This window comes from Camelus ferus, chromosome 4 (genome assembly GCF_009834535.1).
Source record: "Camelus ferus isolate YT-003-E chromosome 4, BCGSAC_Cfer_1.0, whole genome shotgun sequence".
NCBI classification, from domain to species: Eukaryota; Metazoa; Chordata; class Mammalia; order Artiodactyla; family Camelidae; genus Camelus; species Camelus ferus.
The window spans coordinates 17,427,171-17,447,152 of NC_045699.1; the positions used below are offsets into that span (position 1 = coordinate 17,427,171).

The following is a 19,982-nucleotide window of genomic DNA, read 5'->3' on the forward strand; positions in this document are numbered from 1 at the left end:
AGTGAAATACACTCATGGAAAATGACAGAAGTCTCAACCCAGGTCTACACTAAGTATTTTAAATACTTTAATACAAGTACAGTGAAAAAATTAAAAAACAAAAATAAGTATAATATGAATTAAATTAACCCAAAAATACTTAAAATATATATAAAATGAAACACTGTGCTTTTAAAATATTCCCACTTTTCAGTTATTCGATACTTTCCCCACCACGTCAATGCTGATCCCCGAAAGACCCCAGGAGACTCACAGAGCATCTATGGGCGTACATCGTCCGGTCCCCTGCCCCGATGATGGCCGTACAAACTCACCCCCAGGGCGACACCAACTGATCCCTAGCACGCCCCCAAAACCATCCAAACATCCCTACGTGCCCATAGGCTTTTTCCTTGGTCAGCCTGACAGGAAAGTGCTTAAACCTAGAAAAACAGATACCATCTCCATGAGTCATAGCCTCAGGCCTCTCAGAATGGCTTGACTAAACTATGTAACTTGTCAAAGCAGCCGAAACCTAGAAAAAAAGATACAATTACATACTAGAGTCATAGGCTCAGGCATCTAAGGATGGCTTGGCCTAACGATGTAACTTGGGAAAAAAGCCCAAACTAAGAAAGACGCATACAACCAGATACAACCACGTAGTAGAGTCAAAGCCTCAGGCGTATCTACAATGCCTTGGCCTAAGGATGTAATTTAGGAAAATAGCGCAAACCTACAAAAACAGATACCACCTCAATGAGTCATAGTCTCAGGACACTCAGAATGGCTTGGCTAAACTATGTAAGTTGGAAAAGAGCCCAGCTGTAGAAAAACAGAACCATGTAGTACAGTCATAGGCTCAGGCCTCTGAGAACAGCTTGGCTAAACTATGCAACTTGGGAGATAAGCCCAACCATAGAAAAACAAATACAACAATGCAGTGTAGTCATAGGCTCAGGCTTCTCAGAATGCCTGCTAAACTATGCAACTTGGCAGAAGAGCCCAACCGTAGAAAAACTGTTACAACCATGTAGTTGAGTCACAGCCTCAGGCCTGTCAGAACGGTTTGGCTAAACTATGCAACTTGGGAGAAGAGCCCAACTGTAGAAAATGAGTTACAACCATGTAGTATAATCATAGGCCCAGCACTATAAGAACAGCTTGGATAAACTATGTAACTTGGGAAAAGAGCCCAACCAGAGTAAAACAGATACAACCATGTACTATAGTCATAGCCTAAGGCCTCTCAGAATGGCTTGGCTAAAGAATACAACTTCAGAGAAGAGCCCAAACGTAGAAAAACAGTTACAACCATGTAGTTGAGTCATAGCCTCAGGTCTGTCAGAATGGCTTGGTTAAACTATGCAAGTTGGGAGAAGAGCCCAAGCATACAAAAACAGATACAACCATGTAGTTGAGTCATAACCTCAAGCCTCTCAGAACAGTTTTGATAAACTGTGCAACTTGGGAGAAGATCCCAACCATAGAAACAGAGTTACAATCATGTTGTATATTCATAGCCTCAGGCCTCTCAGAACGGCTTGGTTAACAATGCAACTTGTGAGAAGAGCCCAACCATAGAAAAAAAGTTACAACCATATAGTATAATCATAGGCCCAGCACTCTCAGAACGGCTTGGCTAAACTATATAACTTGGGAAAAGAGCACAAACATAGTAAAACAGATACAACCATGTACTATAGTCATAGCCTAAGGCCTCTCAGAACCGCTTGGCTAAAGAATACAACTTCAGAGAAGAGCCCAAACGTAGAAAAACAGTTACAACCATGTAGTTGAGTCACAGCCTCAGGCCTGTCAGAATGGCTTGGCTAAACTATGTACCTTGTCAAAAGAGCCAAAACCTAGAAAAAAAGATACAATCAAGTACTAGAGTCATAGGCTAGGGCCTATGTAGAATGGCTTGTCCTAACGATGTACCTTGGGAAAAGAGTCCAAACGTGGAATAACGGACACAACGGTGAACTAGAGCCATAGCCTCAGGCCTATTTAGAATGGCCTGGTCTAACAAGGTAACATGGAAAAAGAGCCCAAACCTACAAAAACAGTTACCATCTCGATTAGCCATAGCCTCAAGCCACTCAGAATGGCTTGGCTAAATTATGTAACTTGTAAGACCAGCCCAAACCTAGAAAAAAAGATACACTCACATTACAGTCATAGGCTCAGGACTCTCAGAATGGCTTGGTCTTATGTTGTAACTTGGGAAAAGAGCCCAAACCTATGAAACAGGATAACATCTCAATGAGTAATAGCATCAGGCCTCTCAGAATGACATGGCTAAACAATGTAAGTTGTAAAAGGAGCCCAAACCTAGAAAAATGATACAATCATGTACAAGAGTCAAAGGCTCAGGCCTCTCAGAACAGCTTGGCTAAACTATGCAACTTGGGAGAAGAGCCCAACCTAAGAAAAACAGTTACAATCATGCAGTATAGTCATAACCTCAGGCCTGTCAAAACAGCTTGGCTAAACTATGCAACTTGGGACAACAGCCCAACCTTAAAAAATACTGTTACAACCAGGTAGTTGTGTCACAGCCTCAGGCCTGTCAGAACGATTAGGCTAAACTATGCAAATTGTGAGAAGAGCCCAAACTTAGAAGAACAGATAAAACCATGTAGTATAGTCATAAACTCAGGACTCCCAGTACGCCTTGGCTAAACTATGCAACTTGGGAGAAGAACCCAACAGTAGAAAAATAGTTACAAACATGCAGTATGGTCGTAGCCTCAGGCCTCTCAGAACGGCTTGTATAAACTATGCAAATGGGAGAAAAGCCCAACCTTAGAAAAACAGTTAGAATCATGTAGTATATTCATAGCCTCAGGCCTGTAAGAAAGGCTTGCCCAAACTATGCAACTTAGGAGAAGAGCCCAACCATAGAAACATAGATACAACCTTGTACTATAGTTATAGGCTCAGACCTCTCAGATCAGCTTCACTAATCTATGCAACTTGGGAGAAGAGCCCCACCATAGAATAACAGTTACAACTGTGTAGTATAGTCATAGCCTCAGGACACTCAGAAAGCTGCCTAAACTATGCAACTTGGGACAAAGCCCAACTGTAGAAAAACTGTTACAACAATGTAGTATAGTCATAGCCCCAGACCTCTCAGAAAGCTGCCTAAACTATGCAACTTGGAACAAGAGCCCAACCTTAGAAAAACTGTTACAACCATGTAGTTGAGTGACAGCCTCAAGACTGTCAGAAAAACTGGGCTAAAGTATGCAACTAGGGAGAAGAGCCCAACCATAGAAAAACAGAAACAACCATTTACTTACTATATTCTTAGCCTCAGACCTCTCAGATCGGTTTCGCTAATCTATGCAACTTGTGAGAAGTGCCCAACTGTAGAAAAACTGTTACAACCATTTAGTATATCCATAGCCTCAGCCCTCTCAAAAAGCTTGGCTAAATAATGCAACTTGGGACAAGAACCCAACCGTAGAAAAACAGATAAAACCATATAGTATAGTCATAGGCTCAGTCCTCTTAGAACGCATTGTTTAAACTATGCAACTTGGGAGGAGAGCCCAACCGTAGAAAAACAGATACAACCATGCAGTATACTCTTAGGCTCAGGCCTCTCAGAACAGCTTGGCTAAACTATGCAATTTGGGAGATTAGCCTGTGAAGGAAAAGCCCAGATGGGCTAATGAGCTAAGTCACAAATCTAAGTGTGATAAGTGTCGGTTTACTGATATAAGTTCTGCCGGGCTAACTCAGTAAATCTGAAGTTTAGTGTCAGTTTACTGGGCTAACAAGCTAACTCATAAATCCAAGCTCAACAAGTGTCAGTAACGTGATCTGTTCCGAATTGATAAGCTTCAGTGTACTGATTCCTTGCTTTTTGTTGTTTGAACCTTATTGGCTAATAGCCCCATACTTGTAATCAACCCTATAAAACCTCATGCGCATGTCTTGGAGGTGCTCAGAGCTTCGGAGCAGAAGCCTCTCTGAGCCCGCCGGCGTAATAAATCTGAGTACTCCAACCCTCTGAGTGGTGCTTGTTTCTTGGCTGGCCTGTCATTTCCGTAACAAGCCCAAACCATAGAAAAACAGATAGAACATGTACTATAGTCATAGCCTCAAGCCTCTTAGAACAGCTTGGCTAAACTATGCAACTTGGGAGAAGATACAAACCATAGAAAAAAGTTACAATCATGTTGTATAGTCATAGTCTCAGGTCTCTCAGAACGGCTTGGTTCAACTATGCAACTTAGTAGTATAGCCCAAATGTAGAAAAACAGATACAGCCATGTAGTTGAGTCATAGGCTCAGGCCTGTGAGGACCGCTGGGCTAAACTATGCAATTAGAGAGAGAGCACAACCATAGAAAAAGAGATACAACCATGTAATACAGTCATAGCCTCAGTCCTCTCAGAACAGCTTGGCTAAACTATGCAACTTGGGAAAAGAGCCCAACCATAGAAAAACGGATACAACCATGCAGTATACTCTTAGGCTCAGGGGTCTCAGAATGGCTTGGCTAAACTATGCAACTTGGGACAAGAGCCAAACCGTAGAAAAAGATACAGCCATGTAGTTGAGTCATGGGCTCAGGCCTCTCATAACGGTTTGGCTAAACTATGCAAATTGGGAGAAGAGGCCAACCATAAAAAACAGATACAACCATGTATATAGTCATAGGCTCAGGCCTGTCAGAACGGATTGGGAAAACTTTGCAACTTGGGAAAAGAGCCCAACCGTAGAAAAACAGATACAACCATATAGTTGAGTCACAGCCTCAGGCCTGTCAGAACGCCTTAGCTAAACTATGCAACTTGGGAGAAGAGCCCAACCATAGTGAAACAGATACAACCACGTAGTTGAGTCATTGGCTCAGGCCTCTCAGAACAGATTGGCTAAACTACATAAGTTGGGAGAAGAGCCCAACCATAGAGTAACAGATACAACCATGTAGTATTGTCATAGCCTCAGCCCTCTCAGAACGGCTTGGCTAAAGTATTCAACTAGGGAGATGAGCCTAACCGTACAGAAACAGATACAACCAAGTAGTACAGTCATAGCCTCCGAACTCCCAGAACGGCTTGGGTAAACTATGTAAGTTGGGAAAAGAGCCCAACCATAGACAAACACATACAACCATGTAGTATATTCATAAGCTCAGGCCTCTCAGAACGGCTTGGCTAAACTATGCTACATGGGAGAAGAGCCCAACCATAGAAAAACTGTTACAACCATGTAGTTCATTCATAGCCTCAGGCCTCTCAGGAAAACTTGGGTAAAGGACACCATTTGTCCCGCAGAACACGGTTAAAAGCCCAGAAAACACGCGACATACTGTGTGCACTACCAGACCTCTCAGAATGCCTTGTCTAAACTATGTAACTAACCCGGGTAACAGCGTAAAAAGAGCAAGAGTGTAAAAAAGCCCGGAAATTACGCAACCGTACCTGTTAGCTACCAGATAAAACGCCGCTGGCGAGGCAGCGACTTGACAAACTCTTCAGCGCTCAGAACCTCGGAAAACGAAAAGAGCTTTTCCGTGCACGATTAAAGCCGCAGGTACTCGCTCACCGAGGACGCGATGTACTTCCCCGCGCGCTGCTGCAGCCACTGAAACTGCAAACTCGAAAGTCGGCGTTTCGCAAACGCACGCGAGCCAAAGTCCTCCTGCGCCCTCTCGCGGTCGCCTAGACAGACACGCTCTCCGAGCACCCAGCGAAGGAACCTTTCGCTAATTCTTTAGCGGGGTCCGAGCGCCACCTCGTGGCCTTATCGTGAGTCACTGACATTCTCAATGGCCCAGATCTGCGTGCTTGTGGCAGGAGTGATGCTCTGCTCCCTCCCTGCTTGCTCTCTTGCCAGGAACTTGCCTGAGATCCAGAGCCTAGAAAACAAGGAGATCGTCAGGCTTTTGAGACAGATGAAAAGGACCCCCCTTCACTCATGTCTAAAGGACAGCAGGGACTTCAAACTTCCCTGGAAAAGAGCCAATATCACCCAAAAACCAGACGGCTCCAGGCCCCTGTTGCTACCATCAGATGCTCCAGCAGATTTCCCAAGTCTTCAGCACAGAGCACAGCCATGCTGCTTGGGACAACACCTCCCTCCATAAACTACTCTCCAGTCTTGATCACAGCCAGGACCAACTGGAGCAGACTGAAGAAGGCAATCTAGACTGTCCCTTTTGGGGAACTGCTGTTCGGGAGTATTTCCAAGCAATTCATCTCTACTTGAAGGAAAAGGAATACAGCCCCTGTGCCTGGGAGATTGTCAGAGAGGAAACTAAAAAGCGCCTTTCCTTCATGAAACATCCGAAATGGAAAGCATGAGTGAACAAAGTTATTTTTAGAGAGAAGGACACAATCGATTTTGTCAAGAAATACTTTTCTAATGGGATTTCTACATTCTGTGAAAGTTCTTGGGGGTTATTTGCTATTCCCAACATGTGATGTTTGTTTTCTTACATAAAGGTTGTTAGGGCTGTATGTCACTAAAGACACTTTTCAGGGAACATCGTGCTACCTGCTGTAACAGGGGAACTGAAAAGGATCAGGAATTGAATCACGATAGAAACTTCTCTTTCCTTCTTTAGGAGAACAATGCAGGCATCTCTCATCCGATGACTTTTCTAGTTGGCTTCTTCTCAAGCAGGCCTCAGGGGCCTGGCTACCCTCGGCTCCCTGGCTTTGCTATACTCAACGTGGAACTGCACACGTGTCTCCACCACTTGAGTCTACTCCACTCAGACAAGGGAAAATGAATGGTGGGTGCCATGGGATGTTTTCAAGGCCCAGGACGGTACGGGGCAAGATCACTTCCACGCACACTACTGGGCCTGAATTTATGCTCACGGGCGTCTAAGCGGAGAAGCTGGGAAACTACTGGGTGACTAACGGAAGAGGAGAGAAGCTCAGTGAATAAGACCACGTCTCACTTTCACACGATTTGTACGAGTGATTATCCGGGTGGGAACAAACACCGACCAATATTCCTGCTTGCACACACGTTTGAAAAACCATCTGAGCCAAAGTCTGATTCCACAATTTCACCTTGGCAAAGTTGACCGGGATGTCCCTCCTTGGAGTTCACAGTATCACTGACTCTTGGAAAGAAGCATTCAAGTCAATAACCAAAGGCATACACTAACGAGGAAAATGCCCCTGACGTAGACACAGGCCATGTTGTTGCCTTATTTCCTGAGGGAGACATGAAAAGTACGATCACATCATTCCCTGCAAATACTAGAGGACTTTAGTGACAGTGCAGACCGAGTCTTCCACTTACGACCAGGCCCGTGATTCTCATCTCGTTTTACCAACTACTGACCATAAAAAACTGAAGAAAATATTCCTGCAAACTAACTTTTACCAAGACCTCACACAAGATTCAAGTGTAACTTCCCTCGTAGATTAACAGGAAATTCACAGCGCGTCCTTAGACCAGTGTCTCCTCAGGGCACATGCATCTCGCACGGGCTGCTGTTCTTCTTTCTCCCGTGCTCACCGTCTTTGCTTCTACATGAGCCTGACTGAGCTCTTGCACTGAGCTGCGACGCAGAGCACTGTCATGCCTGACGTTCCTTCATACTCCTAAGAGCCGATTTTTGCACCAGCGGGCGCACTCTCATTCCCGGCGAGCCCGCATGAATTAGGAATCAGCTCTCACTGGAATCTTTCCGTATTAGGCCATTAAATTTCAGATTTCCCGAAGCCCTTTCAGAGGTCCTACTCCCTAGCTGTTCTTTTCAACCAAAAGGAAACCCCCTTTGTAATTAAGTCAGAACGCTATAAAGACTGATTATTATCATGGAAAGAATGGACTTTCAGCTCCCCTCCTGAATTCATTTCTTTGGCAGTGGAAGTTACTTAACCTCGGTTCTGCACATGTCGATCTTTAAATCATACGTATGTGCGTATGTGACCACCATGGACAAGTCAGCTGTGTAGTAACCGGGCTCTGTCTATTCCCTCTGGTATCCTCTGCAACAGGCCCAGGTACAAAACAGCAAGGCAAGGGACGAAGAGACACTCTCTAATCAATTAGAATGACTGTTGGCTTAGCCATCCAAGGCGATCTCTACTTCTGTTTCCTCAGAAGCTGAGAAATGTCTAAAATGAACATCATGATTTTCGAAAACTGTTTTTGAAAAGAAGAAAACAATCTCCTCTCTTAAATGATTCGGTAACATAATTGAAAAGATCTGTGTAACTTTCCTTGGAGTATATGCTATTCTCAACTTATAAAGTTTTTTTTTTTAATGGAAATGGATTTAGGAGAGTAGGTTGTTTTTCATTTTGACTTTCCTTTTATTTTTGTTAGAAAAAAAAACTTGTCAGTTAACTTTATGCTAGCTGCTGCATCAGGAAAACCGAACGCTGTCAGGAATTTGATCATCATAGAAATTTACCTTTCCTTCCTTTGAGAGCACGATCCAAGCCTTCCCGATCAGATGAACAGTCTGGTTACCTCTCCTCCAGAGTGACTCAGGGACCTAAGAACCCTCTGTTTTGTGGATTTTCCACAATCAACGTGTGGCTCCAAAGTCCCCTGTAGCACTTGGGTCTAGTCCACTCAGCGGTAACGGGAAGAGTATGGTGGATCACATGGGATGTTTTCAGGGGCCAGGACAGTACAGGGCAAGATGACTTCTGCTCACATTACACGGCCTGAATTTATGCTCATGGCAATCCAAGCGCAAAGATGTTGGGAAGCTTCTGGACGGCTCACGGAAGAGGAGACACTTTCAAGGCATAAGACCGCTTTTCATTTTTACACTATTTGCCCTAATGAATTTCTGGGTGGGGTTGGAGGAAAAAAACAAGGTTCTTGCTTGCACACAGTTTATTAAAAACCAAACTGACCCCAATTCTTATTATACAACTTCAGCTTGGGGAAGATGACTTGGATGTCGCTCAGAGTTCACAGCTTCATAGACTGTTTGAAGAAAGCCTACAAGTTGATTCCCAAAGGCATAAATAAGCTCAGGAGGAAAAAAATCTACTTCGTTTTCATTCTATCTCTTATTATCATCATGATTTGATTCCCTTCCTGAATATCCATTGAGCGGCTGAAACGATAGGGAGTGAAATACACATCTGAGAATGTGGAGGAAGATGGTTTCCCTCCCTGTAGGTGTTTGCAGACCCCTGGGAGGTAGTCTGAGGAGGGGACAAGTCGGGTCAGGCCTCAGTCTCATCTACTGAATGTCAACTACTCTCCCATATAGAGTTTTCTTTTGTAAGAACTGTTAACAGAAAAGTACACCTATAAAAGGAGACACTACAGGATTCATCGTGCACACGTTCCCATCACCAACTTCAACTACTTTCACTTACTTTCATCTATATCCTCCCGTTACCTGCTACCTGATGACTCTGTAGCTAATCCCCGAAATCCTAGGACTTAACCAATTCATGTTTCATAATAGATTTCAGTCGGTTGAATTATGAATGAAAAGAAAGATAATGTAGTATTTTAAAGAGTTAAGTACTTAAAAATAATGGTGAAGAAAATAATCAAATTTCTCCAATGATTTTGAACAGTTATGAATGACTTTTATCTATAAAATTTTTAATACAGTATTTGTATAAATTTCATTTGAAAATGTCAATTGACACATTCCTATTCATACAGGTAAACGTCTTCCATTCTAAGTCACTCTTGAAAATCAGCTTTAAAGTTAAATTAGAAGTTAATAGCTTTTACGTTTAATGTACAGCTTAAGTGTTGTTTTGTCATTCTTAACCCTGCACTGACTACAGAGTAAGCTCTGCACTTCCCGTTCCCTAGGTATAAAGGAGAGACCTCCACGGCGTATACAAATGGATACACAGTATATACGTGATATCGTAATCAACTGATGAAAGGAAGTAGGAGAAAATATCAAAAAGGTTCCTTGGGTAGGGAAAGGAGGCAATGATGAAACAAAAAGGGCTTAGAAACTGCTGCCCTAACCCACTGGGAGAGTGCAAACTGAAAAGCAAAAACAGAAGTAGAAAGTAAGAGGAAACATTCAGAAAATGGAAACAACCGGGTCCCCATTTAAGACACAGGCACAAAGGCAGGTCTTCAGAGAACCTTCAGACACCAGGGCTCACAGAGTCACCCACCTCGGCCAGGCCAGCAGCACCTGCAGTGTCCCCAATGGCTCGACCCTTGTCTGTACTCATGGCCCTGGTGGCGCTCAGCTTCGACTCCATCTGCTCTCTGGGCTGTGACCTGCCTCAGACCCACAGCCTGGCCACCAGGAGGACCTTGGTGCTCCTGGGACAAATGAGGAGAATCTCCCCCTCCTCCTGCCTGAAGGACAGACAGGACTTTGGATTCCCTCAGGAGGTCCTTGGTGGCCACCGGCTCCAGAAGGCTCAAGCCATCTCTGTCTTCCATGAGCTGGTCCAGCAGCTCTTCCTCCTCTTCAGCACAGAGGGCTCGTCTGCTGCCTGGGAGGACAGCCTCCTGCACAGACTCTGCACTGGGCTTGATCAGCAGCTGACGGAGCTGGAAGCCTGTCCGAAGCAGGAGGCGGAGCTGCAAGGGCGTCCCCTGCTGAATGAGGACCCCATCCTGGCTGTGAGGAGATACTTCCACAGAATCACTCTCTATCTGCAAGAGAAGAAATACAGCCCTTGTGCCTGGGAGATCGTCAGAGCAGAAGTCATGAGATCCTTCTCTTCAGCGAGACACTTGCAAGAAAGATGAAGCAGGAAGGAATGACAGAGGCCTGGTTCAACATGGAAATGATTCTCACTGACCAACAAGACCACACGGCCACCCGCCCTGCCGGGTCAAAGACCCTCATTCCTTCTGGAATCAGGACACGAACTGGATCAATCTGTCAAATGTTGTCGGGAGAATTCAGCAACATCACGTTCTGCTCTGCGGGCACTTGTCTCTCACAGACGCCCATGCTCATCTATCTATTTATTTAAATATTTATTTATTTATTTAACTATTTATAAGCTTTCAATGATTTTTGTTCCTATAATATAATGTGTACCTTTACACTGTGGTTAATTGAAAAAAAAATACACTCTTTGATTTACTCAATGTATTATTTTTTGTTCATTAAATTTTTTTCTATACAAAACTTCTTGTACTTGTTTATTCTTTAAAAAAGAAACACCATGTCCGATTGTAACCTCATTAAACAGTGGATAGTACCATTCACTTCTTATTGCTACATCACTCAAGGTATAAGTAAAAAGAGATTTTCTCTAAGCCAGGTTATACGTTGCCCGAAGGACATAGAGGTCGATGTGACAAATTCAACCCTACTTTCTTGCATCATTGAGTTTTGTAGAGAAACCATCCAAAAAATAACAATCATAATTAATATGAATTATAAAAGTGTTATACTGAGAAGAAGTGGAATAAAAAGTTATTTCTCAGCAGACGCTGGAACAAGGAAAGTCAAGAAATACAAATGAAAGTAGTAGATATCCTCTGCATTTGAGTGCTCAACATCTGATTGCAAATAGCTTTTGGAAAAGTGGACTTTTGAGTCTGCAATCCACAAGCAATTACATGAGTTGAAAGCCAAGGAACACAAGTAGTCCTGTGTGAAAAGTGAATAGAAGGAGAAAAGGACTTAAAACATTGACTAACAGAACCTTCAATTAATAAAGGGAGGCAAGATCCACCAAGGAAACTGAGGAAGAATGACCGTAACTTAACAGGATGAAAGGGAATAGGTTCCCACGAACCTATTTAAAAGGTGAAAACTGCTCCCCAGAATCGCACCGTCGCAAATGTGAACTGAAACTGCCCTCTGCATGGGGAAAACAGCTGTCCCTGGTGACCTTACTGGGAGCTGGTCTGGTCGGGTTGATCACCAGACAGCACACTGGGCGAAGGGTGAATATGAGAGATGAGTGACAATATACGTAGGAACCAGCTTTGAAAGATTTGCCTTCTGAAATGCAGGACAGAAATAGAGCGGTGACTAGAAACAACTGTGGATGTTTTTGTTTCTTCCTGCACAGTTGTCTCTTTTCAAATATATCTATCTCTAGATAGATTTCATGGATTTGATGTATTGGCAAATCACATTCATATGTTAGTATTTTATTGATTTTAAATCATGACATATTGAATTACTTACAATGAGAACTTTTGATTAGTTTGATTAATAGGATGTTGAATGTCACTAAGCTGCTCTGTTGTTGAAACCGTCAACCGCACGGGAAACAGATGGAACTGACCTCGGTGAGAGCGTGCTTGGTGGAATTAATCAGCAGAAACCGTACTGGAGCAGCCGCAAGGCGGTAACACAAGAGGAGAATCCCACTGTCACTTTTTTGCCACTTTACTTCTTTCACTCTCATCAGAGTCAGATTTGCATTTGTTTTCCTTTTGCCTCAGTGCATCCAAGGGCAATGACTGCTTTCTAAGAATGCTGAAGGGAGGACAAAAACAATGACGTATGGAGAATTATGGGAAATAGTGGCATGTTTCCAGTTTTACTTCCCTATTTTGGTACTAACCTCGAGATGAAACAGAAAGTACTTCAGAAGTAACAACACAACTCTTGCCCAGGAAAAACCTTTCAATTAAGACCAGCATATAAAATTTTAAAGACTCTAGAACTAGTAAAGCAAAGACGGCTAGTTTTCCCGAGCATCAAGTACTGGCCTCGCAGCCCTACATTTTCATTGTGAGACAGAGAATGATGAATCAAGAAGTTCAGCAGAAATGCGCTGACCGAATAATCTAGGGACGCTTCTTAATTACTCCAACATAAGCCTCCAACGGTAGGTAAATCATCACTGAATCCCTGGGGCCAGCTCAGAAACTTGAGAATATAGTAAATATTCAACAGTTTAACGAACTGAACTCAAGACAGAAATCAACATTTAGCAAAATGCAATTCCCTTCAGGTAAAAAGGAGAAAGAAAAGGGTAACTTTCCCAAAACCCTGTTCCTGTGCACGGCCACACACACACACACACACACGGTGCATCATGTGTGGCTGGTTTCATCCGGAATCTATGGAAATACTTCAAACCTGAATATGCGATGGAAACAACACAGGTTGTTCACAGGAACACTCTTAGGTCTAGAACAGCTGATTGTTTAGGGGACAAAACCATTACCCTGCAATAAAAGATGGAAGTATGATGAGCAGACTCACGGCTATCCACTGAAGAATGAGTTACCGGGGGTTCAGATGGAAGATGTGTGGCTGTGTTCACACTGAGCCGAAGAGTGAGATTACACGTGTGCTAATGAGTGAGGGGAGGTGGGGCCATAAAGGATAAACATTTTGTGGGTCTTGGAATTAGAACGGAAATGCCTGTGCTCACTTACAATAATGAAGAAATCAGCTACAAATTTTGAGAGAACAGCCTGAAGAGTCATTAGTAGGAAAACGTTGAAAGAGTGGAAAATGCCAGTTGCATTTCTGATCAGGAGGCTCTAGTGAAGCACTTGCCACCTGCTCATACTTTTGTAGACAAAATCCGACAGTCTCAGTCATTCATCATTTTATCTTGAGCAATTCACACGAACCCTGGATAACGAGAAAATTGTGAACAGGTCATAGACCTTTCTCCTTCGGCAGTTACTCATCAAATGGTCCCCATTCCTGAAAGGACAAATCCAGAGGAATGAGGAAGCTTGGCTGACTATGGGAGATGGATGGCAGCCAGCTCCGGAAGGCCCAGGCCATCTCTGTCCTCCACGAGATGCTCCAGCAGATCCTCAACCTCTTCCCTGCAGAGCGCTCCTCTGCTGCCTGCGACACCACCCTCCTGGACAAACTCCACACTGGACTCCATCAGCAGCTGGAGGACCTGGACACCTCTTTGGTGCAGGTGATGGGAGAGCAAGACTCTGCCCAGGGAAGGGCGGGCCCTACACTGGTGCTGAAGAGCTACTTCCAGGGAATCCATCTCTCCCTGAACGAGAAGACATACAGCGACGGTGCCTGGGAAATTGTCCGACTGGAAATCATGAGATCCTTCTCTTCATTAACCAACTTGCAAGAAAGGTTAAGAACTAAGGATGGAGACCTGGGGTCACCTTGACATGATTCTCCCTGACCGAGATGCCATGTCACCCTTGCACATTGGTCTGTGGTCACTTCAAAAGACTTACTTTTGCTTTAGCCACAGAATGTATTGAATTAACTCAGTTAATACTTTGTCTGTAGAAATGAGCAAGGATATGGTAAAATTCCTGAGCTTAAGGATCATCAGTCCCTATGCAATGACTTCCCTGTTATTTATTGTTTATTTATTTATATTTATTCTTGTAACTTAGATATTTACATTTTCATATAGATGTTACATTGTGTTAAAATTTTAAAAATATGCTCACCTTGCCACTTCATTAAGTTTGCATCTTGTTTTATGTATTAAATTCTATGAAAGAAAACTTCTTTGTTTTTTTTTTAATTCTGAAAACCTAAAACCATATATTTTCTATAGAAATCTCTCTCAGAATACTATTTGTCCATTATATCTTATGGAACAGTTCTACCACTTTCTAGGAACTGCTCTTCACATAGTGGAGTTCCACGGAATTGAGAGGAGTCCTGGAAATTACGATAAATGTAGAGTCCTTATGTCACAGGTGTCACGGATTTATATCCAGTTAGCAAAGAGTGGTTGGTAGGTAAACATCTGAGAGGTGTCACCTCCTCCAGTGAAGTTGGAACACATAGGGTATTGATCGGCTGCTGCTGCTGCCAGCTCTTCCTCTTCCTCGCACCTGCTCCCCAGTCCTGCTTCCCTGAATCGCTCACTTCCTTATCCAGTAACTTCGCTCCCTCCAACTTACTGCCCATCCACACATGTGCTCTCGTTCTGTGCTGCTTTCTAGCTTCAAGGTGTCTCTTACAGTGGAAGCCACAGGAAGAGAGCAAAAGTGAAAGGAGAGCTCGAGGATTTTCAAAACCTCAGGTAGAAGGAGCCGGGGACATGGGGCTGGATCCCAGCTCTGTTATTAATAACTGTATGACCCTGAGAAACAACACAAATACCATGCGCCCTAGTTTTCTCATCTTTAATATAGGGACAGGAATCATAATGTTCCATAGGATTAGTGTAAGATTTCAGTGTACTTACTTGTAAATTAAAGTTTTTTCAACACCATTGCAGCAGATACTAAACGTTCATATTAAAAGAGATCATACGTATATATATATATATACATATATATATATATGTATACCCACACACACACACACATTTTCCCTTTCATCACCCGGGGCCCCTTTAAGTCTCGGAGGGTCCCAATATCTAGTCCAGAGTAGAATCCTTTCCCTGAACTGTGTTTCTCCTCAGAAACATTCCTCAGTCTGAGAACACAGCACAACACGCCCTGCTACCGAGCCGTCAAGCCCCGAAGAAACCCACGCGGGTGTGAACCGCTCGGGCCAAAGCCTCCTGCCAGGAAGGGAAGGACGGGCGCGGGCAGGTGCGGAAAACGAAGGGCTCTGGGCGGAGCCGCGGCCGGCGGGGACCGGGAGGCCCGAGAAGGAAGCCGACTCACCGCTCTCGCCGCCCCCACGCGCTCGCGGGGCCCCGGCGGCGCCTCTCCCGGGCCGGGGCTCCTGCCCGCGGCGAACCCCACGTCCTCCCCGTGGCCGCAGCGCCCGAGTCCGTGGGGGCGGGACGCCCAGGCGGGTCCCGCGGGGTGGGCGGTGCCTGTCGGGCCGGCACGGCGAGCTCGCGCGCCCCCTCCCGGCCGGCGGGGCGCGGTGGAGACAGCTCTGCGCGCGTTGCTGAGTGGAGGAGGGCTGCTCAGCTTCACTGTGGTCCAAGGGCAGCGCTACATTTCTGGACTCTTGGTCTCTCTAGTTGTTCACATGCACCACGTTTCTCCGATTGCTACAATCTGGCTTCAGCCTCCCTGTTCTCTTGAAACTGCTCGGCCAAGGTTTACACTAAACTACATGTTGCCTAACTCAGAGATGACTTGTCAGGCAGCTGTCGGCGGACATCTCAGAAGTATCGGACGCCTACGTGTTCCCACGACCATTTTAAAGTCTGACCTACATCTGGTTCCTACGTCACCACCATCCTCTGCTTTTCTGCTCCTCCTCCTCCCCTTCCTTTGTGGACCACTCCCTCTCCTCTCAGGGAATGGCGGGGTTCCTCAAGAGTCTATGCTAGTTCCCACACTTCATCTCCTCTGCACAGAGTCCCACCTCCCAAACAGTCCCAAGTGTCATCTCTAGGATTACGACTTCCGTATGCATGTCTTAGCCAAGAGTCTCATCTCCAAACATTTGTAATTATCTCCAAACCCATATAGCTACCTCCTACCCCAGAACATCTCCACATACCATGTCCACAATTGACCGTCATGCAATTACCTGGCGAATCCCTGCACACCCCTGAGATGCCAGCACACCAGTTGCTTCTTCTGCAGTCAAATGCTCTCCCACTGAGCTGTACCCCCATTAGTTGCTTCTTCTGGAAACATTCCATGACCCATGCAAGGCCCACGTGCTCCCAGCATCCCGTACTTTCTCTATCACAGCATCAGCCTCCTTCCATTCACTGCTCTGTTGCACACATCCTCACCAAACGGGGAGTTCTGTGAAGGCAGGCAGCACGTCTACTCCTTTCATTGTGTCTGGCACCAGCACAGGGCCAACAAAGACAAAGGGGTAGTCACTACTTATTGGCTGAAGCTTAAATTCCATGAGCCTATAAATATACTTTGCTTCAGTTCTCTTTCACACAAGGACAGAAATTCAATCGACAAGCATTAGACATGTGTCCTCCAGGAAACTGAATCGCTCCTGTTGCTACAACATGCCTTGTGCATCTCCTTCATAGCCCTAGAAAGGCTTCCCTCCTATTTACTTACTCTTTAAGGCCTGTCTTCTCTGCCAAAGTGCCCTATTTAAGAAAGTAGTACTTCTTTCTTAAGAGGAAGAGTTTATCTACCATTGTACTCACAAGTCAATTGCTGGGTGCAGAGATAACTGAAATTATTTTAAAACTCAATGAGATGAATAAAACTATGTTCCACTTGGATTTTAAGGCAGATTCAAGGTTTAAGGACACTTTGTATATCTTTAAGAATATGAGTAAGAACTAACATTTAAATATACCTTTGAAACCCCCATAGACAAGGGAAACAAGACCATAAAGCTGAGCATACAATGCGATGAAGAAATTCCATAAATACAACAATCATCATAGAAAAAAATGTCTATTTATTACAAATTTAAAACGCAGAGTTTCTCAATTCAAAGTATAGTTTCCTCTAAGTATTGCAAAACAATCTGCCGGGATGACTCAGTGCATTTACAACTAAAGAACAAAGGGCCTTGAACTGTGTGAATATTGACCCGCTTGAGGCCACATGGGAGGCACTAAGACTCAGTGGTGAAAGGCTGCGCGCAGGTCTCCTTTCCAGCTCCGGGGTTTTCTCGGAGATGATGACACAGAGAGAGCACATACTGACTTTCTCATCTTCCAGTTTGACAGAGTCCCGGGCACAGCAGCTCTGTGCTTTCTTCCCACATCGAGCGGGGCCTTGGAAGGAGCTCTTCAAAGTCTGGCTGGAGTCCTCACTGCCCAGGGGGTATTTTCCTCCCCACCTCCTGCTCCAGCCTGGTCTCCAGATCCTCCCTCTGCTGATGCAGCCCAGTGAGGGATTTAGGCTGTTTGGGCTGAAGAGGCTGAAGGCCTGCTGGAGCATCTCATGAAAGAAGAGGTGGCCTGAGCGCTTGGGAACCGGCTGCTGTCCAGCTGGTTCTGGGGGAACTAGAAAACATGCTCGTCCTCCAGGCAGGGAAACAAGGAAGAGTCTCTCATCTGGTGCAGAACTGTGACGGTCTCCGGCTCTGGCGGGCCATGCTTCTGGGCCGGGTTACAGCTAAGGGTGTGGACAGACCTGGAGAGCACCGCCCTGCAGGTCCTCAGTGAGGAGGCTGGCAGCCCCTGCTGAGCCTGGTGATGTAGCTGATCAGCTGTGCAGCCTTCACCCAGCTCCTCTGAGCACCTTCCTGCACGGGAGAGTCTTCAACGGAACAAGGCTGTCGTTTCTCTGCTTGTCCCATGTTTGTTTCCACTTTTTCCAGTTTCTCTTCCATTTTTCAGCAGAAGATAATGTCACAGCTTCAATACCTCGTATGTATTGTTACGCTGGAAGTTAAACACAGTCATGGAAAATGACAGAATATCAATCCAATAGGATATGTTTGCCTGAATTAGACCCAAGAAAGAAAACCTGAGTCTCAATCCATCTTTTTCAAAATTTTAATGAGAATACTTAGACATTTAACTTTAAGAATACATCAGATATTATTCTATAATAATATCCCATTATAGCTATTTTCCATAAGAAAATGTCATAGAAAATAGTTTACTGTATTTTCACGCCTCCTAATGCACCAAAATACAAGTGGCCTCACCTCTCTGCATTTCCCTTTTACGGTCTAAGGCATTAGATTTGAATCCTCCGCATGTCTTTACAGAAGTCATAGCTCACGTTTCTGGACACTGTCTATGTATAATAGGGGCATAAATGTTAACAGCAAGGTTTAATCCATAACCTTCTCTTCATTTTGTCACCATCGTAGGCTAACTGCACACATATGTGACAATGTGCTTGGCAATGTGGATTCCAGGAGAGGAAGACAGGGACGGTGACTGCGGTCCAGGGAGCCGGGAAGACAGACATGAGAGGTAGGGTGAGGATGAAGGAGGCCCCAGCAGCATCAGGGCAGCTGAGGGCAAGGGCTCACAGCTGATGACCAGGAGGGCCTGGGAGCAGCAGGAGCCTCCACTCTGACAAAAGCTGTGCCTCCTGACTTAAATGACTGGTGACTTTCATTGCCTCTTTCAAAACATCAAGACAAGTTTAGCGCTGGTCACCAGGGAAATTATAAAGATGGAATGAAATAAAGTTTGCAAAATACAGGCTGAGAGAGAACAGAGTGAATGACAGCTGCCTGGAGCATGAATACAACACCCAGGAAGCTGTCCGGTCCCCGCTCAGCTCAGCCCAGCCCAGCCCAGCCCAGCCCAGCCCAGCCCAGAGTGGCTCTGGCTGCAGCTCCCGTCACACTGTCAGGGGTCTGCACGGGGAGGCCCCCAAATGCAAGCTCCAGGAGCCGCACTGCCCGCGGGACTGTGAGGGAGCAGAACCCAGGTCTCCACACTTAGAACAGTGCCTGGTATAGTATGGAGAGAAATCTTACAGCATGTGGTGTATTTTGCAGACACCCAGCAGCTAGAAGAGCTGTCTGACAAAAACGGCTGTTGTGTGTGAGGCATCTGAAGGAGGTAAGTAGTCCTGTCCCTCATCCTCAGTTATTCTCAGATCACCTCTGGGAATACTAGTTTAAAACACCGACTTGAAAAAAAAAAAAAACACTCTGAAAGACTAGGAAATCGGTTCAGAAATATGGACGGGCGTGTATGTATGACTGAGTATTATGCTGTAGGACGGTATAACATTGTAAACTGACTCTACTTCAATTAAAATTTTTAATTGAAAGAAGAAGTACACATGGGGTAGAGGGGTTGGAGAAATGGGACTTTCCTAAATTTTTAGCTAGGAATGATCATAAAATGAATTCAGAACTATTTCCTGGGTTAATATAAGGGTAAAGGAAGGAAAATCTTCCCTCAAGCATTGATTGCGAGCAGGCATCAAATCGACGGAACAACAGAAACAATATTTTACTGCAACATAAATAAATGAAATTGTACAATGTACAAAAGGAACAACAAATGAAAAATGTTAAATAAAGACCAGAATTGACCCTGCACTCCCAAATCGCTGAGAGTTTTAAGAAAGGAAGCCTTCAGGTTGCTGGCATAAAAACTGGCACTTGCGTCTGCCTTCTCAAGTCGGGAGTCATGTGGGCACTTGGAATCTACCTCTGCCTGGGTTAAACATTGGCCTGCAACCTCTAGCCTGCAACAGGCCCTAAAAGGAGTTCAGGGTGGAGATCAGGAAGGAGGCACCCTGGGCTCTGCGGAAAACTGGCCGAACAGGCCTTCAGGAGAAGGTTTCAGGAGCCCAATGCTTGCTCATAT

General features: G+C 44.8%; 3 protein-coding genes across 3 annotated transcripts; all 3 read left to right on the top strand.

The window, feature by feature from the left end:
• The first annotated feature begins 5,722 nt into the window (after positions 1 to 5,722).
• Positions 5,723 to 6,305, top strand: LOC106730619 (interferon alpha-14-like). The gene is given in 2 exon segments (XM_032479094.1): positions 5,723 to 5,974; positions 5,976 to 6,305. Coding segments are annotated over 2 exon segments (534 nt in total). The 5' UTR covers positions 5,723 to 5,770.
• A 3,811-nt stretch (positions 6,306 to 10,116) lies between these two features.
• Positions 10,117 to 10,752, top strand: LOC102512333 (interferon alpha-1-like). Its single transcript, XM_032477607.1, has one exon. The coding sequence runs from the start codon at positions 10,120 to 10,122 to the stop codon at positions 10,672 to 10,674; it is 555 nt and encodes a 184-aa protein (XP_032333498.1). The 5' UTR covers positions 10,117 to 10,119; the 3' UTR covers positions 10,675 to 10,752.
• Positions 10,753 to 13,607: 2,855 nt separating this feature from the next.
• LOC102520459 (interferon omega-1) lies at positions 13,608 to 14,024 on the top strand. Its single transcript, XM_032477605.1, has one exon. It carries the CDS (start codon positions 13,608 to 13,610, stop codon positions 13,998 to 14,000), a length of 393 nt encoding a protein of 130 aa, XP_032333496.1. The 3' UTR covers positions 14,001 to 14,024.
• The last annotated feature ends 5,958 nt before the right edge of the window (positions 14,025 to 19,982 follow it).

What these genes read in the sequence shown, in the direction of transcription:
- LOC102520459 (XM_032477605.1), top strand. Translation starts at nt 13,608, where the DNA reads ATGGATGGCAGCCAGCTCCGGAAGGCCCAGGCCATCTCTGTCCTCCAC.
- LOC102512333 (XM_032477607.1), top strand. Translation starts at nt 10,120, where the DNA reads ATGGCTCGACCCTTGTCTGTACTCATGGCCCTGGTGGCGCTCAGCTTC.